This window comes from Suncus etruscus, chromosome 3, assembly GCF_024139225.1.
Source record: "Suncus etruscus isolate mSunEtr1 chromosome 3, mSunEtr1.pri.cur, whole genome shotgun sequence".
NCBI classification, from domain to species: domain Eukaryota; kingdom Metazoa; phylum Chordata; class Mammalia; order Eulipotyphla; family Soricidae; genus Suncus; species Suncus etruscus.
The window spans coordinates 139,793,132-139,816,789 of NC_064850.1; the positions used below are offsets into that span (position 1 = coordinate 139,793,132).

Sequence of the window (23,658 nt, forward strand, 5' to 3'; positions counted from 1 at the left end):
CCAGTTCAATAAGCAGAGCCTTGATATAACTTCCCACACTACATGGAGTGGTCAGGGAACAAGCTCTGAGGAGATACTTTCACCTTTTCCTTAAAGCATGACCCTCAATTCTTGGCTTTGTCTGTGATTCAAGACAGGATTTCAGTGTTCAACTATATAACATTGTTTTAGGACTCAGTTTAAATTACCTATGGCTCTTACATTTAAGCAGACAACTTCTAGTTGTCCCTGGGCCAAATAAAAGGCCCCTTCCTATGTACAAACCTCCATGACACCTCCACGTTCTCTCCTACACTCCCACCATGGTCTGCCCTCACAGAGCTCAGTTTAAATACAGTTTAAATCCTTGTAATAAAGGCCAGCAGCTGTATCTTCCCTTCCTTCCTAATTTATATGCTATGTCAAGGAAAAGGGATGCCACTCCCACACTAAGATCTTACAACACTCGAGAGAGAGCTAGAATGCCAGAGCCATCACAACAAAAGCAGTACTAGCCCTGCAATCTGGAGTAGCTAGCATTGATTCTTTTTTTTTGGGGGGGATGGGGTACCTATACCAGCTATGCTGTAGTTTCACTTCTGCCTCTGCACTCAGGAATTACTCCTGGGAATTGAACTTGTTATGTCCTCTACATCTATTCTTTAAAGTGGAAGCCCAGGCTAGGCTCTTCTCTACCCAGTACTCTGATGAAAGTTTATTTCCACCAATTTATGAGGCAATTTAATAACAACCAGTTTTCCCTTTATCTCCTTGACTGATTTTTTCCTCAAAGGGGAGAATTATGTCTTATTCATTTTTGTGCAACAACTGAACAGTTATCTGTATGCAGTCATCTGTACTACAAATTTAAATGTTAACATAGTAAATACATAATACTGGTAAGGGCATACAATAGAGGGCAACAGACGAGCAATGAATTTTGCCCTCAGATACTGTAAACACAGCCTTTACTAATAGCTGTGTTTAGACTTCTCTCCCATGATGGTCTCATCTTTTGGTAAAAACATGCCCCAGGGGCTGGAGATATAGCATGCAGGTAGGGTGTTTGCCTTGCATGCAGAAGGATGGTGGTTCGAATCCTGGCATCCCATATGGTCCCCTGAGCCTGCTGGGGGCGATTTATGAGCATAGAGCCAGGAATAACCCGAGTGCTGCCAGGTATGACCCCAAAACAAAACAAATCAAAAAAACAAACAAACAAACAAAAATGCTCCATGAAATACAACAGTACCTGAGCATCCGAATGTGTTTCAAACTGCGTGGTTTGCCCTGCTGCCTGGTCAAAGGTGTACATGAGACGAATGTCCTCGTCATGCAACTCATGGCCTTCCACAATGATGCGCCCTATGGAAAAACAACTGTCTCTGTGATTCAACCATTTCCTTCTGCCTCCATTCACATATTGTAGGACATTGTTTTGGATGGGGACTGCATGGTGAAGCTACAGAGAAATAATCTTCAAGAATCATTTGTGTTTTTATTTAGGGGAGAGGGGCATACCTACTGGCACTCAAGGGTTACTCTTGACTCTATGCTTAGAAATTGCTCCTGGCAGGCTCAACAGGCTCAGAGGATCCTATGGGATGCCAGGGATAGAACCCGGGCCAGCCATGTGCAAGGGAAACGGCCCCCCCACTGTGCCCCACTGTGCTATCACTCTGGCCCCATCAGGTGACCTCTGAGATTTTAAATCATCCCTCATCATATATAAGTGCTTATCAGAGGTTGCCCTAACAATGAAACATATTGCGCCATTGGATAGCACTACATGTAAATTCCAACAACCTTTTTGGAGAATCTTTAAGTGACTGACAAGCATTCCTGCTTTTTCAAAATGTCTTGAGAGTTAAAGAATGTCCACCAGATCCTTGGGAAGATGCAAGATTCTAAACATGGGAGGGTAGAGAATTCTTAGCACCTGAACCAGCTCACCAAAGAGAGGGGCTAAATTCATTCCGACTCACTTTTTTTTGTTTGTTTGTTTTTGTTTTTGGGTCACACCCGGCGGTGCTCAGGGGTTACTCCTGGCTGTCTGCTCAGAAACAGCTCCTGGCAGGCACGGGGGACCATATGGGACACCGGGATTCAAACCAACCACCTTAAGTTCTGGATTGGCTGTTTGCAAGGCAAACGCTGCTGTGCTATCTCTCCGGGCCCACCCTGACTCACTTCTGAGCACTCACTGACCTTTAAAGTCTGTCAGTTACATGAGGGTAAAACAATGCCCACTTTGTACAGCTCATTCCCAGTGCTGCTGGAAAGATACCCACCCGTTTCCTGGAAGCGCTCCAGTGCTTCACTGCTAAGCTGCTTGATGGACGTCATCACTGCCTTGAAGGCGCCTTTCAGCCTTTTGCCCAGAACCATGTGATCTGGCTCTGCCCTCAGGCGAATGCCATATTTGTTCTTATCTGTAGACAGGGTCACTTTTCTAACATTCAACTCCTAGTTAGTGGGAAAGATAAAACAAATCATTAGGTCTACAAGATCTCATAAACAAAGGGTTACAATTATTTACCAAGCTCCAAAGGGAAATGAACCCAATGCCTGAACTGCATAGATAAAATGGGGCATGTCCACACAAGGACCATGAGGAGCCATCAGAGGGAAATGAAGCACAATCAACTGCTAAACCACAAACTAGTACTAGCAGAAAAAGAGGTGGGGGGCAGAGGTGTAGTACATCAGGTAGGGCATTTGCCTTCCATGTGACTGACCCAGGTTTGATCCCCAGCACCCCATTTAATTCTTTGAGCCCACCACGAGTGATCCCTGAGTGCATAGCCAGGAGTTCAGAACCCAGAGAACTGCTGCTGGGTACTACCCAAACCAAACTAAACCAAAAAAAAAAAGCCAAGACATGAAAGACCCTGTGATTCCATTTATATAGAATGTCCATAGTTGGCACAGACAGAAAGAGCAAATCTATGGTTGTCAGTGGACAGTTATATTCTGAGGGGAAAATGTATGTGAAGTCTGGTGGATAACGAGCTTCATGACAGTTCTATCAATAATATCAAAACTGAGAGACAGGAGAGTGTGCAGGGAACTTGCCTTTACAATGGTACAAAAGTGTTTGGTTTCACCATTAGATCCTACTGTATAATTTGATCTCATTATAGTGATTAATTCATTTAAAACAATGAGAATGGGGGGATGGAAAGATAGTACAGTGGGAAGGGTGTATGCCTGGCAAACAACAGGGGGCAGAGCAGTGGATGAGGATATAAATGATCCAAGTGAGGTTGATTTTGAAATGTGTTTTCAAGATTTATATTGCAAGGTTGGAGAGGTAGTACAGCGAGTAGGGAATTGGCCATGCAAGCGCCTGACCTGCATTTGATTTCTAGCACCACATATGGTCTCCACAGGCATTGCCAGGAGTGATACCTGAGTACAAAGCAAGGAGTAACCCCAGAGTACCACTGGATGTAGCCCCAAAACAAAAATAAAAAAAAATTCATGCTAATTATAAGAGAAGTGTAAAACTTCATAAATGTTAAATCTGTTATGGATAATTAGAAAGGAAAGGGCCGAAGAGACAGCATGGAGGTAAGGCATTTGCCCTGCAGCAGAAGAACGGTGGTTCAACTCCCGGCATCCCATATGGTCCCCCGAGCTTGCCAGGAACGATTTCTGAGTGTAGAGCCAGGAGTAACCCCTGAGCGCTGCTGGATGTGACTCAAAAAAACAAGAACAAAAACAAAACAAAAAAAAAAAAAGAAAGAAAAACAAGTGAATTATATGCTTAAAGTATACTCAACAAAATCTTTTAGGGGTAGTCTCAACTTGACAGTGTTCAGTAGTATTGAGAGCTTCAACCCATGTCCATGTGTTAACATGGTGGGCAATCAAGCTGTAGGCAATAAAATGGTCTTTTCAAGGGAAGAAGTTAGTATGAATGATAATGCCCACATCTGTCTTACCTCAATGATATACTTCTCCAAAGACTTGATGTCATTAAGAGCTTCTGGGTCTTGATGGATAACCACAATTTCTTTCAAGGGATACTAGGAAAGAAAAGGAAGAAAAGGAAAATTTATTTTTTAAATTACAGGAGAATAGTAAGGCTCTAGAATGCCAGGATTATCCAAGACTAAGCTATTTAAGCTATTCATACCCTTATTTTGTTGTTTATTTTGGGCCTCATTCAGTGACGTTGGGTAACTCGGGTTATTCCTGGCACTACACTCAGAAATCACGCCTGGCTCACGGATACCAGGGACTGAACCCAGATCTGTCCTGGGTCGGCTCAGGGACAACAGGGATTGAACCCAGATCTGTCCTGGGTCAGCTTCGTAAAAGGCAAATGTGCTACCACTGTGCTATAGCTCTGGCCCTCCAAGAGTAAGCTATTCACATCCTTATTAGGAAAAAAATAAAAGCCATCACTGGAAGCTCTCTCTATAAAAGAAAGAACTCCAAAATATGGGAATTACAAGCCATAAGGAAAACCTCAAACCTTTATTGGAATAGTTTTCCGGTCTCGAATCACTCGCCCAAGCTCAATTACAGACTGCATTCTGGACACGGCACTCTCAATTTTCTTGTCAATCAACTCTTTTCTGTTGGTAGAAGGGATGTTAGACCCACAAGGAGAAAAATCACAAACAAGCATAGTTCAGAGAACAAAGTCAGGACACACACATGCTGCCTGGTACCAGGACAGGGGACGGAAAGCAAATGCCTGCCGGATATGGTGTGACATGGTGACAGAGAGATGGAAATCTGGGCCTGCTACTCTGTGCTTCAGCTCCAGAGGGGTCCCCAATAAGTGGCTCATGTCCATTCTGATGATGACCTGCCATAGCCCAGTAGTTTAAGCATCCTTGTTTCCCATTTCACGGCATATGGGACAGCTTAATGAGAAGCAGGGTCTCGGGGGCAAGAACAGCCCCTGCTACTACCTCTGAGTGTGGGCAATTCTCCTTCTCAGGTCTAGGCCAGTACTTACCGCACATGGGGCAGCATCAAGTAGTGGATGCTGAGTGTGTCCTTGTCCTGGACGGAAAGTGGGTCAATCAGCATCTTTAGATTCTGGTACATCAGTTCAGTCAGGAAAGGCGTATAGGGGGCCTTTGGGAGGATAGAGAACAGCAGCTCACTCACAACATCACCATGAATAGAGACTTAAAGTGCTTTAACATTAACCATCAGTACTGATCTCAACTGGGGTAAAACACAGTAACAAAATACACATACAATTAAAGATGCAACTGAACATATGTGAAGCCCAGCAATGGGGAATAGCTGGGAGGCTCAGAACATCCCTGAGAAAGTGCGGAACACAGGGCCTCGCCCAAAAGCAGAAACAAAGAATAAAAGTCTCTGACCATATATTCATGGAATTAACGTCCACCCAACCTGTGCATATTCAAGATTAAACAAAAGTAGTACACTATGATGTGGCCATATAAAAATGGAGTTTTACTTATACAAAGTAGAAACCTATTTCAAGATATTTCAAGGGTTCTGGAGTAGGAGCACAGTGCTTGCATTGCACACAGCTGACCCAGGTGCGATACCTTGCATTCCATATGGTCCCAGGGATCAGAGAGGAAGTACAATGGGTAGATCATTTGCCTTGCATTTGGCTGACCTGGGTTCACTCCACAGTACCCTTTATGGTTCCCAAAGCACTTCCAGGAATGATCCTTGAGTGCAGACCCAGGACTAAGCCCTGAGCACTGCCATGTATGGCTCCCAAACCATAAGTAAATAAATAAAAAATAAATAATCTATAATATATTCGATTAAGTATTAGTTCCAGACACAATTATAGAACAGCAACAATAAGGGAACTTAGGGCTTCTGGGTGTGGCCCTGCATCCTGCCTCTCATAGACAAAGTGATCTGTGGCAATTTGGTGTAGATTCAAGGCCTTGGCCCTGCAATTAGGGCCAACAAAGTCTAAAGAGTCCAGCTTTTGAAGCATATTTCTTACTGCTTGACAGAAGAACTAACAAATAAGCTGAAATTCAACTAGAGACTAAAGGTGCTTTAACACATCTATTTCTCCAGGGACACAGCAAGTACTACAGACAGAGGAGGGACATTGCAGGAGGAAACTGCCAGCTACTAACCATGAGTCTGCACAGAGACAGCAGAACACTAAACAGGGTTTCTAGGGCCATCAGACAATCTTCCACTCCATTTTCACCCTAGAAAAAGAAAGGAAATAGAGTGATTCAGAGGTTGTCAGAGGAGACCCACTGAGGGCAGCATGTGCAGGGAAAAGGCAGAATAGGACCAATGACCATGAATCTGGATCCTGCTGAGACAGTCCATGAAGTGTTTCTGCAGCAGGATGGGCTGGCGGGCCTGAAGGTTAAGTGGGATGCATAGGAAACTTGTGTACATTGGATATTTGAGGCAAAAAAATTACCTTTAGGTAAAAATTCTCATTATTTCAATAAAGTACAGGTGCAATGTATATCCAAAGGTGCATAAATAATTTTCTATTAGTGAGAATTTGCCATTAACAAGACCATGGCTTTGTCAGAAGCTTTTCTCACTAATACAACTGAACACAGGACTGATGGGCAGGACAAGGCCTCCCTTGGCTTGTGCTAAGGCCCTCCACCACTACCTACCTTTGTATCCTATAGTATGGCCAAGCCTCATTCACTCTAAATCCCAGTCAGCATAAGAGTTTAATCAATGAACAACTGGCTCCCTAGAGGTAGAAGCAAAGAGCGTCTGTCTCAACACTGATCATAGCATTAGCTATCACTGGCAAATACACTCAAGGACTTGGATTTTGGATTCAGAGAGGCTTGCTTTAATCCTATATAACCTGAGACTCAGGTTTCAAAGCATGTAAGATCAACTTTAGAACTTAAAAAGGTTTGCATCATCAAGTCAAACATACAATTAATAAGCAACAAGAAGGGAGAAGACAGCTTCAAAAACAGAGCATTGGAGAATGCCCTTTACTCCTTTTGTCTGCTCTTTTTCCTCAGTTCTCAAACTTCCTACACATTTCTGTTTTCCCCACCCACAGGCTGCACTTACTTTTTTTTAAAAAATAATATCTTTATTTAAATACCACGATTACAAGCATGTTTATTTAAATACCATGATTACAAATAGTTGGGTTTCAGTCATAAAAAGAATACCCCCCACACACCAGTGCAACATTCCCAACACCAATGCCCCTTATCTCTCCCCTCCCCAAAACCCTGCCTGTATGCGAGGCACGCATTCTACTTCTCTCACTTATTAACAATGTCATGATGGTTGTTAGTAGAGTTATTTCTCTAACTGCACTCACCACTCTTTGTGGTAAGCTTCATATAGTGAGCCGGTCCTTCCAATCCCCATCTCTATTGTCTTTGGGCATAACAATAATGTCTTTTATGTTTTCTTAAAACCCATAGATGAGCGAGACTATTCTGTGTTTATCTTGCTCCCTCTGACTTATTTCACTTAGCATAATAGTTTCCATGTCCATCATGTATAGGAAAATTTCATTACTTCATCTCTACACTTACTTTTAATCTTCTGCGATTCATCCTGACATACCAATTGGTCAGAACATCCACAAATTTCACCAGGCGAGGCACCACAGTATAAAGCCTGTAAGCTGAAAGGAAGACAGGTCAATGAGAACATGAAAGTCCACTCAGCATGCAAGTTACTCAGTGGTGGGCAGGACAATGAAACAAGCTCTCTGCCACCTGGGGCTCTCTGTTCTTTAAGGAGACAGGAAGCTCCTAAGAGAAGTGATACCCGCTGTTCACTTACAGAGGCTGCAGTTAATATGGGAACAACAGGGCTGAAAGGCTCATAACAACTACTGGTCAGTGAGGACAATCAACACACCATCTACCTGCCACAAAATTCCAACAGGCACATGTTCCCTGAAGCTGTGCAAGGTGGGAGCATCTCCATTCTACCACTAAAAGAAGCTCTTGGCATGCCACAGGCTCTACTTCTAACTAGAACAACCCTGCTTCACAGGAGACACCATGGCACCCAGCAAAGCATGTGCTTACTAGTGCCATGCTGAGACACTATGTCTGTGAGTTTAGAGAAGGGCAAAGATACGAAGGCGCCCTAGAGAGCAGGCAGGGAGGTGAAGGATCCAGCCAAACCTGTTTGAAGGGAAGATTTTTCCACTCAACTACCTTGAACTTAGGTGAGATCCTTTACTAAACAAAATGAGACAACCACCGAGGAGAGCAAGACCCAGAACGATGAGCAAACACCGTTTGTACTGATGTAGACTGCAGTGAATGTTAGGAAGTCTCCTGATCCGGGCTACATGAGAATAGTGGTGAGAGGCAATGTCATGTTCTGCTGGCTTCAGATACCAGAGAAAAGTTTTGTTTCCTGGACCAAGCTCCAGGCCAACCCCACTGGCTGGTTACTGATATTTATACCTGTGACTTAGTGATTAGAAATTTCCTTGTAGGGGCCGGAGAGGTGGCGCTGGAGGTAAGGTAAGGCTAGCCTTGCAAGCGCTAGCCAAGGAAGGACCGCGGTTCGATCCCCCGGCATCCCATATGGTCCCCCCAAGCCAGGGGCAATTTCTGAGCGCTTAGCCAGGAGTAATCTCTGAGCATCAAATGGATGTGTTCCAAAAAACAAAAAAAAAAAAAAAAAGAAATTTCCTTGTAAATAGTGAGCCTGGGACAATATGTTAAGGGCTTGCCTCACTTTCCCCCTTCTAGGATGCCAAAACTTCCAGTGTGACCTGAGCATGTCTCAGATATGAGGCTTCCAGATACTCTTCAAAATGCTCCTGCTAGTCCTAAACTCCATGCCAAGGGCACAAAGCCAAAAGGCTAAAGAAAGAGGAAACAAAACAGAAATGAACAGGACTGAAGCTTGGTGGTTTTTCCAGCTGCTGTCTACCTTCAGCATTCCCAGCAGTCTAGCCATTTTGGGCATGTATGATCAGGCCATAGTATGCACCTGAATAAGAGGCTGGCTCTGCCCCTTGAAACTGTGAGAGCATCCCTCCTGCCCATGGGCCATAGTGACCTCAGGCACTCAGGGAAGGGGAGAAGTAATTTCTAGAGGGGACACAGGAAAGGTCCTCCCTTGCTCATCTGTCCACCTGCTTCATCACTCCCACTGCAGTCCTTCTAGTCAATAGCTGAATTACAAACCAGTAGCCACTCAGCAGTGAGGCCTGTGTATACCTCCCAGTTCCACAGCCAAAGTATTATTTCTCCAAAAGGGCAGAGTGCCTGGACACCATGCAACAGTTTCCCAGTCCCTGAAACAAGCACATTTCTACAACTATGAGAGGTTAAATGAAACTGCTTGAGATCTTTTCAATGTGCCACAATGTGCTCTCTGTTTATAAAGAAAAATAATTAGATACCCACAGAGTGCTATAAAACAGAGTGTGCTTATTTCTTGGTGCAAAGCCCAAATAAGACGCACCTGTCATTTCTCTCTCAAAAAAGCCAAGGAGTGACTGCATGAAGGACAAGATCCAGCGGTCCGTGATGTTGACACTTTCTCGCACCAGGTTCTCATTGTAGAGAAATTCCAACCCTTCCTCCTGGGGATAGACAGTTATGAAAACATTTGTGCATGCACTGGAGGGAGATTAGTGCAGAAAAAGAAACTATTCACTTCAATTTCAAATGAGATTGCACCTCCTGACTCTCCCTAAAAAAAGACAAAAATCAAAAACACAACGGAACCCCACAACCTTACTGGCTTTTAAGCTAAAAAGACAACCACCAGTTATGTTCCAAATCCTGTCAGTTTATTTACTTGAAACCTGAGGAAATAGGACTGTGAAAAAGGACTGGAAGATGGTCCATGAGCAGAAACTGAATCCCAGGGCCCAGAGAGATAGCACAGCAGCAGAGCGTTTGCCTTGCACGCAGCCGATCCAGGGTAGACAGTGGTTCAAATCCCAGCATCCCATATGTTCCAGAGCCTGCCAGGAGGGATTTCTGAGTGCAGAGCCAGGATGGCCCCTGAGTGCTGCGAAGTGTTACTCCCCTCCAAAAAACAAACACAACAAACAAAAAAAGAAAATGAATCCCAGGAATCTCTTTACTTGAATCGTGCATTTTATTTAGAAGGTTCTATCCCTATGGGGCCGGAGAGATAGCATGGAGGTAAGGCATTTGCCTTTCATGCAGAAGGTCATTGATTCAAATCCTGGCGTCCCATATGGTCCCTTGTGCCTGACAGGGGCTATTTCTGAGCAGAAAGACATGAGTAACCCCTGAGCACTGCCAGGTATGGCCCAAAACCAAAAAACAAACAAACAAAACAAAACAAAACAAACAAAAAAAGAAGGTTCTATCCCTATCCCCCTTCTTTTTGCACTGTGATAATTCCCCTTGATCCTGGAGCCCCACTTCACTCACCCCACCTCACAGAGCAGCATCAGAGACCACCTCAGGTGAGCCAGAGCTGTGCAAAGTTCCATCTTACTAGTATTTCTGAGTGGGCCGAGAGAAGGTGGAACTGAAGGGACAATGACATTAGGTGCCTTTCTCAAATCCTGGAAAATGCTGCCAGAAGGGTGCACTACAGAGGCGTTGTAGGCAACAGGAGGGAGTGGTAAAAAGGGAATAGTTTTTTTTTTTTTTTCTGGGATCACACCCAGCAGTGCTCAGGGGTTGCTCCTGGCTCCACGCTCAGAAATCGCTCCTGGCAGGCACAGGGGACCATATGGGATGCTGGGATTTGAACCACCAAACTTCTGCATGCAAGACAAATGCCCTACCTCCATGCTATCTCTCCGGCCCCATAGAGAGGGAATCTTAAGAAAGGCTCTCTAGGAAGGAACTTAGTTCAGATTGCATATGTTATCCTGAGCCCCGCCAAGAAAATGGTCCCTAAGCGCAGAGCCAGGATAAGCCCTGAGCAGAGCTGAGTGTGGCCCAAAATCCAAAATCAAAGAAAGATATATATAGAAAAAAATATAGATAGAGAAAGAGAGATAGAGAAAGAGAGAGAGAAAAAGAGAGAAAGAGAGAGAGAGAAAGGAAAGAAGAGACTGAACATGTGCTTATGCCTGTGCAGAAAAGTCCCAAGCCCTGAGAGGTGAGCAGGTATGAGGGGACAGAGCCACAAAAATTGTTGAGAAGGTACTTTGCCATGGCACTGCTACCCCCAAAGCTCCTCTCATCCATAGAGGATGAGGGCAACCAGTCCAGAGACTGTCTCAGTGCATTCCCTGTCCTTGCGGCTCCACTATCACCCCACACTCTGTGGTTTTATGAGAAGTGAGGGCCTCAACCCTTTGGATGCCCAGTATTAAAACATCCATTGTGTCCTTTCTGTAGGCAGGCCTCTTTTTTTCTTTGTGTCACATCTGGAAGCACTCAGAGCTCTATGCTCAGAAATTGCTCCTGGCAGGCTCAGAGGACCATATAGGATGCTGGGATTCGAACCATCGTCGTTCTACATGCAAGGCAAATGCCTTACCTCCCATGCTATCTCTCTGGCCCCTGTAGGCATGCTTTTGGGGCTGCCAGAGGCCAGAGTCTTCTGTGTCCCTGGCCTGGCACAGAACCCTTCACCCACACCTCTTCGCACCTTCTGCAGCCTCACGACATTCTGGATGAAGAAGCGATAGGCGTTGTACCAGGGCAGTAGTACTTCCTTCAGGACATCACGCACGCCTTCCTCCTTGAAACGGAGATTCTCTGCTCGTACCACTGGGGAGTTGATCAGATACAACCTGAAAGCAAAGAATAATGACAGGGAAGAAGAACACAGGAACCCTCAGGTCATGATTTGGTGTGTTGAGAACAATGCCCAGAACCTACTTTCCTACCCATGGTCAATCAAAACTGACAAAAGTCTTGGGATTAGCAATGAATTCTGTTGCAGAGTCCACACTTCAAATGCAGGAGGTCCTATGGGCCATTTCTGGCACTTCCAAAATAAAACCAATAAGGCTCACATTCTGGGTGAGAGATCTACTAGATTATAAAGGGAAGACTGAGAATAGTACAAAGTATGGCACGGGGGTAGGCCAGAAGGCTAGATCAGGGTACACTGGCAGAGAGTAAGGCAATTGTGCAGGTGCCACTCCCCATAAAAAAGCAGCCATTCATGCCCTGTTGGTGTTCAGGTTGCTGAAGTAGGCACCTTTAGCACATCTGTCAGAACACCCCTCACCACCAACATGGTACAGCATGAGTTGTCAACATGTGTGCAACAGAAAACTGGAGCAACAAGAGGGTTGGCCAATCTCTCCTTGCATAGGTTGATCATCTGTAATAGTAGGGGGAAGAACAAGTCCAACACTGTGAATAGCATTTGTGATGAACATTATTCCAAGCATGTGCTCACATTTATCTAAAAGCTTCCCAATATTAACTCTTCTTTGCTCTAGCATAAATATACTTCTTATGACATTTGAGAGGAACAACGGCAAGATGGAAATAAGAGGATTCATTTAGACAAGGGTAAGGCTAAGTAAGGCAGCCAGGAGACAGCCAGGTAGAATTTGGGAGGCCCATTATGACCCTACAGGAGGCCTCATTAGAAGATCGACAGATCTGAGCACAGGCCTTTGCTTTAGAAAACCACTGTGAGGGTTAAAAATCAATCAATACCATGCTGACGTAAGAACAGAAATGTTTTGGGTGGGACTGCACCAGCTGGGATTACACTAGATGTGGTGCTAGGTATCAGAACTAGGATTACTGGATGCAAATATGCACTGTAGCCCTCTGAACTATGAATAGAAATAAAATTATAAAATGCTAAATACATATCAAATTCACAGAATTTGATAAAGAGAATGGGAAATATTCAGATTAAAAAGTGAACAAAGGGAGGGCCCGCAAGGTGGCACTAGAGGTAAGGTAAGCCTTGCAAGCGCTAGCAAAGGAAGGACCATGGTTCGATCCTCCAGTGTCCCATATGGTCCCCACAAGCCAGGGGCAATTTCTGAGCGCTTAGCCAGGAGTAATCCCCGAGCATCAAACGGGTGTGGCCGAAAAAAACAAAACAAGACAAAAATAGTGAACAAAGGGGCCACAGTGACAGCGTAGCGGTAGGGTATTTGCCTTGCACATGGCTGACCCAGGGCGGACTTTGATCCCCAGGGTCCTATTTGGTCTCCCAAGCCAGGAGCAATTTCTGAGCACAGAGGCAGGAGTAACCCCTGAGTGTCACTGGATGTGGAAAAAAACAAAAAACAAACAAAAAACAACCCACCATTCAGATTTAAAAAAAAAGATAACTATAAACATGACAAGACAACATTAGCTTATACCTGAGGGCATCAGCACCATATTTATGGATGATTGAAAGTGGATCTGGATAATTCTTTTTTCGTTTGCTCATTTTCTGGCCATCACTGTAAAAAAAAGGGAAATGTCAATTAGGTTAAAAAATATCACAGTTTATCTTTAGCAATGGCTATAGGCTAAAGGAAAAGGAATATATAAATGTAAATGGTGGGGCCGGGCGGTGGCGCTAAAGGTAAGGTGCCTGCCTTGCCTGCGCTAGCCTTGGACGGACCGCGGTTCGATCCCCGGTGTCCCATATGGTCCCCCAAGCCAGGAGCAACTTCTGCGCGCATAGCCAGGAGTAACCCCTGAGCGTTACCGGGTGTGGCCCAAAAACCAAAAAAAAAAAAGTAAATGGAATCAAACTAGAGCTGAGTCGGCAACAATGTGGTTCATATTGTTCATATCTTGTTTTTGAGTTAATACAGAGAACTGATGCATGAATGTCAGGGAAAAGAGAACTCTGGGAGATGTCCAAGGATTAAACAGGTCAATGGGGTCCATATTTATAAGAGAGAAACATTCAAACACAAATACTCTTGTTTAAAGGACAACTCTTTGTTGGTCAGCAGCTAAGATTAATTGGGCATTAGGAGGTAACTCTACCTACTCAACAATGCAGAGGGGTTATTAATGAATAAGCTGAAGCTCTTAAGAGAAAAGAGTCATCTTGAAAGACCATCGTTAGCAAGGTTCCTATTATAGGGCAAACTTGAAATGATAAAATCACACAGGTAAAAATTGAGCAATTAGCAGGGCACAAGGAGGAGGCTGGCAGAGCCTATAATGGGTTGCAGAAGCTTCCTTAATGTTGGCAAAGTACTCTTGGACACACAATACACATCTTCATCTTCACAGGTAACACTGTTGTAAAACAACTGAGACCATGTAAAACAGCAGCTCTGAATGAGATGGGGCAGTGTCAGTATCTAGGCTGTGAAAAAGAAACTATAGCTTTGAAAGATGTAGCCATTGGGGAAAATTGGGCTAAGTCCACAAAGTATTTATTCTATATTCCCTCAAAATAGTTATCTCTTTCACCTTTTTTTCTTTTGGTTTTTGGGTCACACCCAGTAGCCACTCCTGGCTCTACGCTCAGAAATTGCTCCTGGCAGGCCCGGGGGACCATATGGGATGCTGGGATTTGAACCACCGTCCTTCTGCATGCAAGGCAAACGCCCTACCTCCATGCTATCTCTCTGGCCCCATCTCTCTTTTACAAAATCTACTATTGATAGAAACTGCAATGAAAAGAAGAAAAAGAAGACCACTTGGGGCTACATTACCTGGTAGAGAACTTGACCTGAAATGTCACTTACTATCTGCATGACCTTAAGCTGAATTTGACCTAATTTTCCTGTACTTCAAATTCCTCAAATGTCCAAAAGGATTAGAAAAAAGGATCTATTTCACACAATTCTGGGAAGTAATTTAATTAAGATGTGTAAATGATCAGAATCATGAAGCAGAGTGACTAAGCATATAATTTGGCTTACTTTCTTGCTTTAATTTACATGTTTACTTTTATAGACTAGAGGCAACTGAGGCAAAGGTAATAAAGGAGTTCTCTATTGCCATATTAAAAACATCTAGAATCAATACCATCTTCATATTAAAAAGTGGCAAACAAAATTTAAAGTATACATAGTATGTAGAATTTCTAAGCCAAAGTGCTGAACAAAATTCCTGATGATGCATCTTATCACTAGCTTTGTCACGGGACTCATTTAACCCAAGTGCACCCCCCAACTCTCTCTTCCTACCTCTAGACTTTCAAAGTGGTCCTCCCCAAAACTACCCATAGGCAGAGGTGTCTAGGACAGGAGATGGATGAGAAGAAAGAGCAAAGTATAACAGCACAGGAAAGCAATTGTGGGACCAGAGCAGAAGGCAGATTTCCAAATTTCTTTGTTCCAGAGAAGTGATAAGGTCCCTGGGAAATAGCTGATCCAAGCTTTCTTTTCTGGGCCCAAGAGCAGAGCAGAGCTGAAGTGGCCATTACACACAGGAAGCACTTGCCTGGCAAGCACCAACCCATTCACAATCACGTTCTTGAATGCGGGTTGTCCAAAAAGAGCTGTAGCCAACACCAGCAGGGTGTAAAACCTGAAAGAAAACAACACAGAAATGGTACAATAAAAACCATATGGGTAGCACTGAAGCAATAGTACAGCAGGGTGTTTGCTTGACAAGTGGAGGGCCCAGGTTCAATCTCTGGCATCCCATATGTTTGGCTGAGCACCTCCAAGAGTGATCCCTGAGAATTGCTGGGTGTGTCCTCACAAAAACAAACAAAAAACAAAACAAACCTCCCTACAAAAAACAACTGTAGGGGCCGGCGAGGTGGCGCTAGAGGTAAGGTGTCTGCCTTGCAAACGCTAGCCAAGGAAGGACCATGGTTCGATCCCCCGGCATCCCATATGGTCCCCCTATGCCAGGGGCAATTTCTGAGCGCTTAGGCTTAGCCAGGAGTAACCCCTGAGCATCAAAGGGGTATGGCCCAAAATAACCCCCAAACAAATAAAAACAAAAAACAAAATACAAACTGTAAAAGCACTAAAACCAGAAAACCACAGCTCATGTATTAGAATTTTCCCATTAGGTCAGTAAATGTCTTGACCATCCGTTAGAGTGATGTGCTTGGGGTTTTATGTTTTTGTTGTGGTGCAGGAACTGAATAAACCTCACACATGCAAGGCAGTGAGGTATATCTATCCAGAATAATGGTTCATATACCTCTTACGTATTATATTTATCTGGGAAGGAACCACAGAACAATCTCACTGCCCACACATGAATAATAGAGCCTTACTAGTTATGAAATTAAATGGGTTTGATCCCCAGCATCGTCAGGAGTGATTCCTAAGTGCAGAGATAGAAGTAATCCCCGAGAACTTCTGGGTGTGCCCTCCCCCAAAAGGGAACTTTAGGGGCTGTAGCAATAACATAGTGTATATGGTGTTTGCCTTGCACATGGCTGTTCAAAATTGATCCTAGTTTCCCATATAGTTCCCCTGAGCCTGCCAGGAGTGATTTCTGAACACAGAGCCAGAAATAATCTGAATGCCTCAAAGTGTGGCCCAAAAAGCAAAAAAATAAAAAATAAAAAAAAAAGCTTTATTTTATTTACAAACCATAAAGGCTTAGAGTGATGCAACTGACCCCAGTGGCTAAGGACAGAAGTACAGGCACTGTCCTCAAGGAACTGGTGCAGTGACACTGGCCATAAGAGTAGTTACCAGGGGCCGGAGAGATAGCATGGAGGTATGGCATTTGCCTTGCATGCAGAAGGACGGTGGTTCAAATCCCAGCATCCCATATGGTCCCCTGAGCCTGCCAGGAGCGATTTCTGAGCATAGAGCCTGAGCACCACCGGGTGTGACCCAAAACTCAAAAAAGAGTAGTTACCAGGCAGTCTCAAAACCTCCAAGAAATGCTTGGCTGATAATCAAAGGAGTGTATGGACTTTATGAGATCACTTAAGGCAGTCTTGTGCCAAAATATGCTGAGCACACATATGAAGTCCAAAAGTGGAAAAAACATTTGTTCCATCAGAGGGTCTCTATCTTGTAGCTAACTTCCTCAGAACTTCACTGTATACTTACATATTTTCATGCGTTCTCTCAATTCATTCTGTACCCCAAGAATATCCTTATAAGGAATACATTAATTATTAGCACAGAGACTAGATCCCACAGCCAACATGACACCTAATCAAGACATTCCTTCCTTCAAAAACAGGTCAGGAGAAGCAGATTAAACCCGGGGTAAGAGGAGAGAGGCAGGGCATACTCAAGATCCGGAGAACTAGAACCCATAGCCAGATGCTCTTTAGAGAGGAATGGCTGACTCAGCAGAACCCTCCCCAACACAGAAGTCAGCACCTGGGATGATTTCTACAGACATATTGAATGGAAGCTGAAAAATAGCAGATTCTGGAACACCAAAGCTGGAATTTCAGCTTGCAGTAACTAATGTAAATTAGAAAATGAAAATGACACCAATATTCCCTTGTCAAACACCCTTTTCATTTAAGAAAATAGAAGTACTGCTTTAATTAAGGTACTACATTAAACCAATGCCAAAATTCTCCCAGTATGTTGTTTATTTGGAGAGGTCGTTTGGGCCATATCTGGCTGTATTCAGGGCTTACTCCTGGCTCTGAGCTCAGAATCACTTCTGGCAGGGCTCAGGAAAATTTTATAATTTATAATTCTTATAATGTTAATAATTTTATAGCTAGTCACAACATCTGAAAATAATTAAGTTGCCTTCAAATCTATAGCACCCAACCACATTATTTTGTATGTGAATATTCATTAAATGTCTGAATATTGAAACAAATAGGCTAAAGACAGAAGACAAATTGGGCTTCTTTTTTTTTTTTGGTTTTTGGGCCACACCTGTTGACGCTCAGGGGTTACTCCTGGCTATGCGCTCAGAAGTCGCTCCTGGCCTGGAGAACCATGTGGTCCGTCCAAGGATACCGCAGGCAAGGCAGGCACCTTACCTCTAGCGCCACCTCCCGGCCCCAAATTGGGCTTCTTAAATCACTTAAACAGGAGCCGGAGTGATAGCACAGCGGTAGGGCGTTTGCCTTACACATGACCAATCCAGGACGAACCTGGGTTCGATCTCCGGTATCTCATATGGTTCCCCAGCCAGATTTCTGAGCGCAGAGCCAGGAGTAACCCCGAATGTTACTGGGTGTGGCCCAAAAGCCCCCCCCCAAAAAAAATCACTTAAATATCCAGCACAACAAATCTCTATTCTCCAAAATGTCAGTGAAATATTGCAAGCTCAAGATTTCTGCTCATCGGGGCCAGAGTGATGGCACAGCAGTAGGGCATTTGCCTTTGAAGCAGACAACTTGGAACGAATCTGTGTTCAATCCTTGGCATCCCGTGTGGTCCTCAAGCCTGTCAGGACTGAGTTCTGAGCATAGAGCCAGAAGTATCCTGAATGCCACTGGGTGTGGCCTAAAAACAAACAAAAAAAATATTTCTGCTCAGAGACCAATCCATAGTACAGCTGGTAGGTTATCTGCCTTGCACACAACCAACCTAGGTTCAATTCTCAGCATCCCATATTGTTCTTTTTTTTTTGTTTGTTTTTGGTTTTTGGGTCTCACCCGGCAGTGCTCAGGGGTTACTCCTGGCTCCATGCTCAGAAGTTGCTCCTGGCAAGCACGGGGGACCATATGGGACGCCGGGATTTGAACCGATGACCTTCTGCATGAGAGGCAAACGCCTTACCTCCATGCTATCTCTCCGGCCCCATCTTTTTTTTTTTTTTTTTTTTTTTTTTTTTTTTGGTTTTTGGGCCACACCTGTTTGATGCTCAGGAGTTACTCATGGCTATGCACTCAGAAATCGCCCCTGACTTGGGGGGACCATATGGGACGCCGGGGGATCGAACTGCTGTCCGTCCTACGCTAGCGCTTGCAAGGCAGACACCTTACCTCTAGCGCCACCTTCCCAGCCCCCCAGCATCCCATATTGTTCCCCAGCCAAGTATGATTCCTGACTGGAGAGGAAAGAGTAAAGCCTGGAGCACTGCCAGGTATGGACCCAAAATGCAAAAAATCTTAAAATTAAAAGAAAAAAGAGGTAAACAAAAGATTTTTGCTCAGAAATCTCAAAGGTAGAGTCTGCTTGTGTGGACACACAGTCTCCCCTAATAGACTCCAAAGCAGATACTCAGTAAATCAAAGGAATAAAGCACCTGAAAAAAATAAGGAACATACCATCCTCTGGTTTGGTCAATGCCTTCAGCAATAAAGTGTGCAGGAAATGAGTCTTCAAATTCCTTCCTATTTTCAAAGGGATAGTGAACTTGAGCATAGGGCATGCTGCCACTCTCAAACCAGCAGTCAAACACTTCAGAGATGCGATGTAAAGATCCTTTTCCACAGCGGGAAGGTATGGTGAGATGGTCAATGCTAAAAAGCAGAATAGGTGTATCTTATTGCACTGGAGAACTTGAAGTTAAAGCCATTAGGAAACAAATACATTGTCCCTATTATGTACTGGAGATAAACATCAGAAGTTTTCAGGGCTTTCAGAGAGCACCATGCAGGTAATCTGCCAGTCCCCAGCTACTAACTCACCAACAGAAGCCACTAAGAGGGCATTCATTATGGAGGAGGGAAAAAAAGAGGGCATTCTTTACCAACAAAAGAATTCAGCAAACAAGGGACTAAAATAGAAGTCTGTTAGAGACTGTGCCTGGACAGGCTGGGGACAACAACATGAAGCCCTCTGAATGATAGAACTGAGATGAATCTAGCAGTCCAAAACTGACCTTTCTCTGTGGAGATCGGTGACCTTTGCTCCTGAGAGTTCTTCAAGCTCAGCCACTGACCCGATACACACTACCTGCCAGAACAAAGTCAAGGACAAGTTGTTTCTTTCCAAGAATCTTCAGATTCAATTTTGGAACACTCTAGGTTACTGTCGGAGGTTCATGAACATGCATCCCAGTTGGTCTGTAGGACCATTGTCACCCTAAGACTACTCTGTCAAAGACTAGTCAGGGCACCAGCCTGTTGCTCAGCTCACCTGGACTTAGAGGGAGCCCCTCAGGTATGAGATTCAAAACATGTAGTCATGCACAACAGGAGCCAAAGCAAGCATGAATGACTCCAGTGCTTATGAGCTCTACAACTACCACCAGGAATGATCAATAACAGAGACCAGATTTCTCTAAGGCAGCTTATTTTTACCCTGACACTGGAATTTGGCTCTTTAATTTGAATGCTTCTTAAGTCAAATGAGGAACTAAATCATTGTGCAAGAACTGAACAGAAATCATCTGAGAACAAGATATTGAGGACACTGAGAGATGAGTCCAGGTGGGGGCACTACCAGGAGGAAAGTTCTGACATGTCTAGACTTGCTATTTTGAAGAGAAACAGCAGAAAGTCAGCTGGGCTCTTACACAGGCTAATATAGCGAATGCCCAAGGCCTCTGTCCCTACTCTTCCCAGTGAGCTTCATGACTGCTGCCTCTCAGGCTTCCACCACAAGATTCAATCTGATTGCTTGACTGCTCTGATGACTCTCATGGACATACTTTTATACTCTGCAGAGATTTACACAATCACGTGACTTTATAGAGTAGAAGCCTGCATTGTTGTACTTTTTTAAAGTCCTTATTATCATTTTTTGACATATTTTCAGGAATGAAGAACAAAATTTCCACAAAAGAGGGGGATAACAAAATTTCCACAAAAGAGGGGGATAACCAAATTGTACTCTTCACTTTTACAGAGGCCAAAATCTGGGAAAAAAAAAAACTTGCTTGAAGAAATCCAAAATAAGTTAAAATATCCTAAGAACATTTGATTATTAATATTAAAATTGTAAGAAGGGAATAAAGATGAAAAACGGGAAAAGCAAGAAAGGCCAAAGGAAAGAAGAAAACATCTTATTTCATCCCAAACTGGCAGGTAATGTGTCTCAGCCAACGGCCAAACAAGGAAATGTGTCTCTGGCTCACCTCTTCGAAGTCATCACTGACCCACAGGGGGATTGGAGTGCCCCAGTATCTGTTTCTGGAAATGGCCCAGTCACGGGCATCTTTCAGCCAATTGCCAAATCGCTTTTCTCGAACAAACTCTGGAACCCTGCACCAAATAGGTCAGAACCACCAATCAAATTAGACTTCCAGGAAATGCAGCTGTAAAATAGTCCTCTGTTAGCTGTTGTTGAACACTGTCGAAAGGCTGAGCTTATCCCAGGAGGGCATTATGCATGTTGACAGCCCCAGAGCTGGTGGTGAACTAGTAGTGTCTATGTTCGCAGTGAATCCACCCCAGGGCTGGTGCACACTCATGTACTTCCCCAGCCTCACCTCCAAGCAAAAGGCTGCTTGTCCTCAGTCTGCCAGCCACCAATACCAGCTAGCGTGACACCCCTTAGATCAGGCTCTCTACACAATAGTGCTGTCCAGACCAAATGGAGGAGTCCTGAATCATATTGTCTGGGAGACTTTGGTATACTGGAAGTTGGCAGAGTAGCTGAATACCCCAGGTACATAATCATTCTATTCTCTCAGGTAGTGCAGCTCACACCCTGGCATCACAATACAATGGTTGACCAACACCCTCTCCAAGACTATCAAATAGTTCCTTGCAGAGAAGTGTGACATTAGACTGGAATAGATAGGGCCCTTTCATGTGCCCAAACCTTAGTTCGATCCATGGCATCCCACATGGTCTATTGAGCCTACCAGGAGTAATCCCAAAGCATTGCCTGGCATAGCCCCAAAACCAAACTAAATAAGCAAACAAATAAAACAGGTGCCCAACAATAGAAAGCCAGGGTTTCCAACTCTTTCCTCTTTTCTTGGGGTGGGGGGGATGGGGGTCCACACCCAGGAGCGCTCAGGGATTAATCCTGGCTCTACGCTCAAAAATCACTCCGGACAGGCTCGGGGGACCATATGGGATGCCAAGATTCGAACCACTGTCCTTCTGCATGTAAGGCAAATGCCCTACCTCCATGCTCTCTCTCCGGCCCCCAATTCTTTCCTTTTATAGACCTAAGAGACTTCCTGTTCTTCTGAAACCAGAGTAATTATTTTGTTTGTTTGTTTTTATTCATGGAGCACAGTTGCAAGTGCTCAGGGCTTATTTCTGGCTCTGCACTCAGGAATCACTCCTGTGGGCTGAAAGGACCATAGAAGATGCCTAGAGATCAAACTTGGGTTGGCTATATGTGCAAATATCCTACCTGTTATACTATCACTCTGGCCACAAACCAGAATATTTTTAAAGGTCAAATTGGATTCTTGTGAGAATTAGGAAATAGGGAAGAAGGGACAGGTGTGTCATGATATGCCCCTTATGTACTCTGCCTGAACTACATACTGGATTCAACTAAGACTTTTCAGTTTGCACCTACTGGATAAAGTCTTAACTTTGCAAACTCAGCCACAGAGAATAGAGCTTCCTTCCTTGCAGGGCATCCCTGTGAAGTGACGGTAGGAAATAGCATCAGACTTAAGAAACATGGAGTCACAAGGTGATCGGGGATAAATAGTTTACCAAGTAGGTACAAAAAACAAGTAGGTATTCCCATACCCCCCCAATAACTATTACTGAGTGTTAATGGACTTTGAAAACATATGCCGATTATTTACCCAAAGTCATGATATTCTGTAAGTGAAATAAACAGCAGTCTCTCTCTTTCACTGGGTTAAAAAAAAGAAATAGACCCCTCAGATGTGTATCAAGGGATACTGTTATGAAATAGGCACTTTTTACATTATGTAAAAGGATGATAACTAAAGTTATTACAACTCGGGGAAGAGTAAGCCAACTTACTAACTCCATGAATGAAAAAGAAGACACAGATCTCATAGCTCACCAGTAACTTTTGTCATTGTTGCTCAGCAGCTTGTCCACCATGTGCTCCACCCGTACGAACCAACTGGGCACTGCTTTGTAAATGAGGGGTGTATCTGACCTGTGGTGAGAAAATGCAGAGTAATCGGTAAAACTGAGGCATGTTAGCACTCAAAACAAGGCTGATGCTAATTTTTTTTTCTTTTTGTTTTTGGGCCATAGCAGCAATGTTCAGAGGTTATGCCTAGGTCTGCTCTCAGGAATCCATTCTAGCTATGTTTAAGGAACATTATAGGGTTACCAGGGATTGACCCAGGTTGGTCTTGTTAAAGGAAAGTGCCTTAGGAGTCAGAGAGATGATAGCACAGTGGTAAGGCGTTTGCCTTAGATGCAGAAGGATGGTGATTCAAATCCTGGCATCCTATATGGTCCCCCGAGCCTGCCAGGAGCGATTTCTGAGCCAGGAGTAAGACTTGAGAACATCTGGGTGTGACCTAAAACCCAAACCACCTTCCCCCAAAAAGGAAAGTGCTACAGCCTCTGATCTTAATTTTCTCGTTAATGTTATCACCACCTAATAAGCCTTTTGCTACTTTATATATATTTTGTTGTTGTTGTTGTTTTTTGGTGGTGGGGTCACACCCAACAGCTCTCAGGAAATCACTTCTGGCATACTTGGGGGACCATATGGGATGCCAAGATTCGAACCACCAGGATTCGAACCACATCCTTCTGCATGAAAGGCAAACACCCTACCTCCATACTACTCTCCGGTCCCTGCTACCTTACATATATTACAGATACAATACTGAGTTCCCTGTTTTAGACTTTACTGATACAAAGTCAAAAGCTAATGAAAAAATGAAAGATGATATAGTTCTGCTGGACAATTTGTCAGTTTTTTATGATAGATGTCAGGGCCCTTGAAAGTGAGTGACCTGGGGCCGGAGAGAAAGCATGGAGGTAAGGCATTTGCCTTGCATACAGGACGGTGGTTTGAATCCTGGCATCCCATATGGTCCCCGAGTCTTCCAGGAGCAATTTTTGAGCGTAGAACCAGGAATAACCCCTGAGCACTGG

The 23,658-nt window shown here is 44.1% G+C and overlaps 1 protein-coding gene across 1 annotated transcript in view; it reads right to left on the bottom strand.

Annotated features, from left to right (window-relative positions):
- Nucleotides 1-23,658, bottom strand: part of IARS1 (isoleucyl-tRNA synthetase 1) — a 55,051-nt gene that overhangs the window by 10,632 nt on the left and 20,761 nt on the right. Inside the window, exons 13-27 of the mRNA XM_049769983.1 lie at nucleotides 22,601-22,699; nucleotides 20,730-20,856; nucleotides 19,533-19,606; nucleotides 18,976-19,170; nucleotides 15,249-15,335; nucleotides 13,214-13,297; nucleotides 11,521-11,665; nucleotides 9,397-9,517; nucleotides 7,494-7,585; nucleotides 6,084-6,161; nucleotides 4,955-5,076; nucleotides 4,463-4,565; nucleotides 3,927-4,010; nucleotides 2,271-2,445; nucleotides 1,232-1,344 (exon numbers count right to left, since the gene is read on the bottom strand). Coding sequence (XP_049625940.1) covers nucleotides 1,232-1,344; nucleotides 2,271-2,445; nucleotides 3,927-4,010; nucleotides 4,463-4,565; nucleotides 4,955-5,076; nucleotides 6,084-6,161; nucleotides 7,494-7,585; nucleotides 9,397-9,517; nucleotides 11,521-11,665; nucleotides 13,214-13,297; nucleotides 15,249-15,335; nucleotides 18,976-19,170; nucleotides 19,533-19,606; nucleotides 20,730-20,856; nucleotides 22,601-22,699 — 1,699 coding nt within the window. The remainder of the gene's footprint in view (nucleotides 1-1,231; nucleotides 1,345-2,270; nucleotides 2,446-3,926; nucleotides 4,011-4,462; nucleotides 4,566-4,954; nucleotides 5,077-6,083; nucleotides 6,162-7,493; nucleotides 7,586-9,396; nucleotides 9,518-11,520; nucleotides 11,666-13,213; nucleotides 13,298-15,248; nucleotides 15,336-18,975; nucleotides 19,171-19,532; nucleotides 19,607-20,729; nucleotides 20,857-22,600; nucleotides 22,700-23,658) is intronic.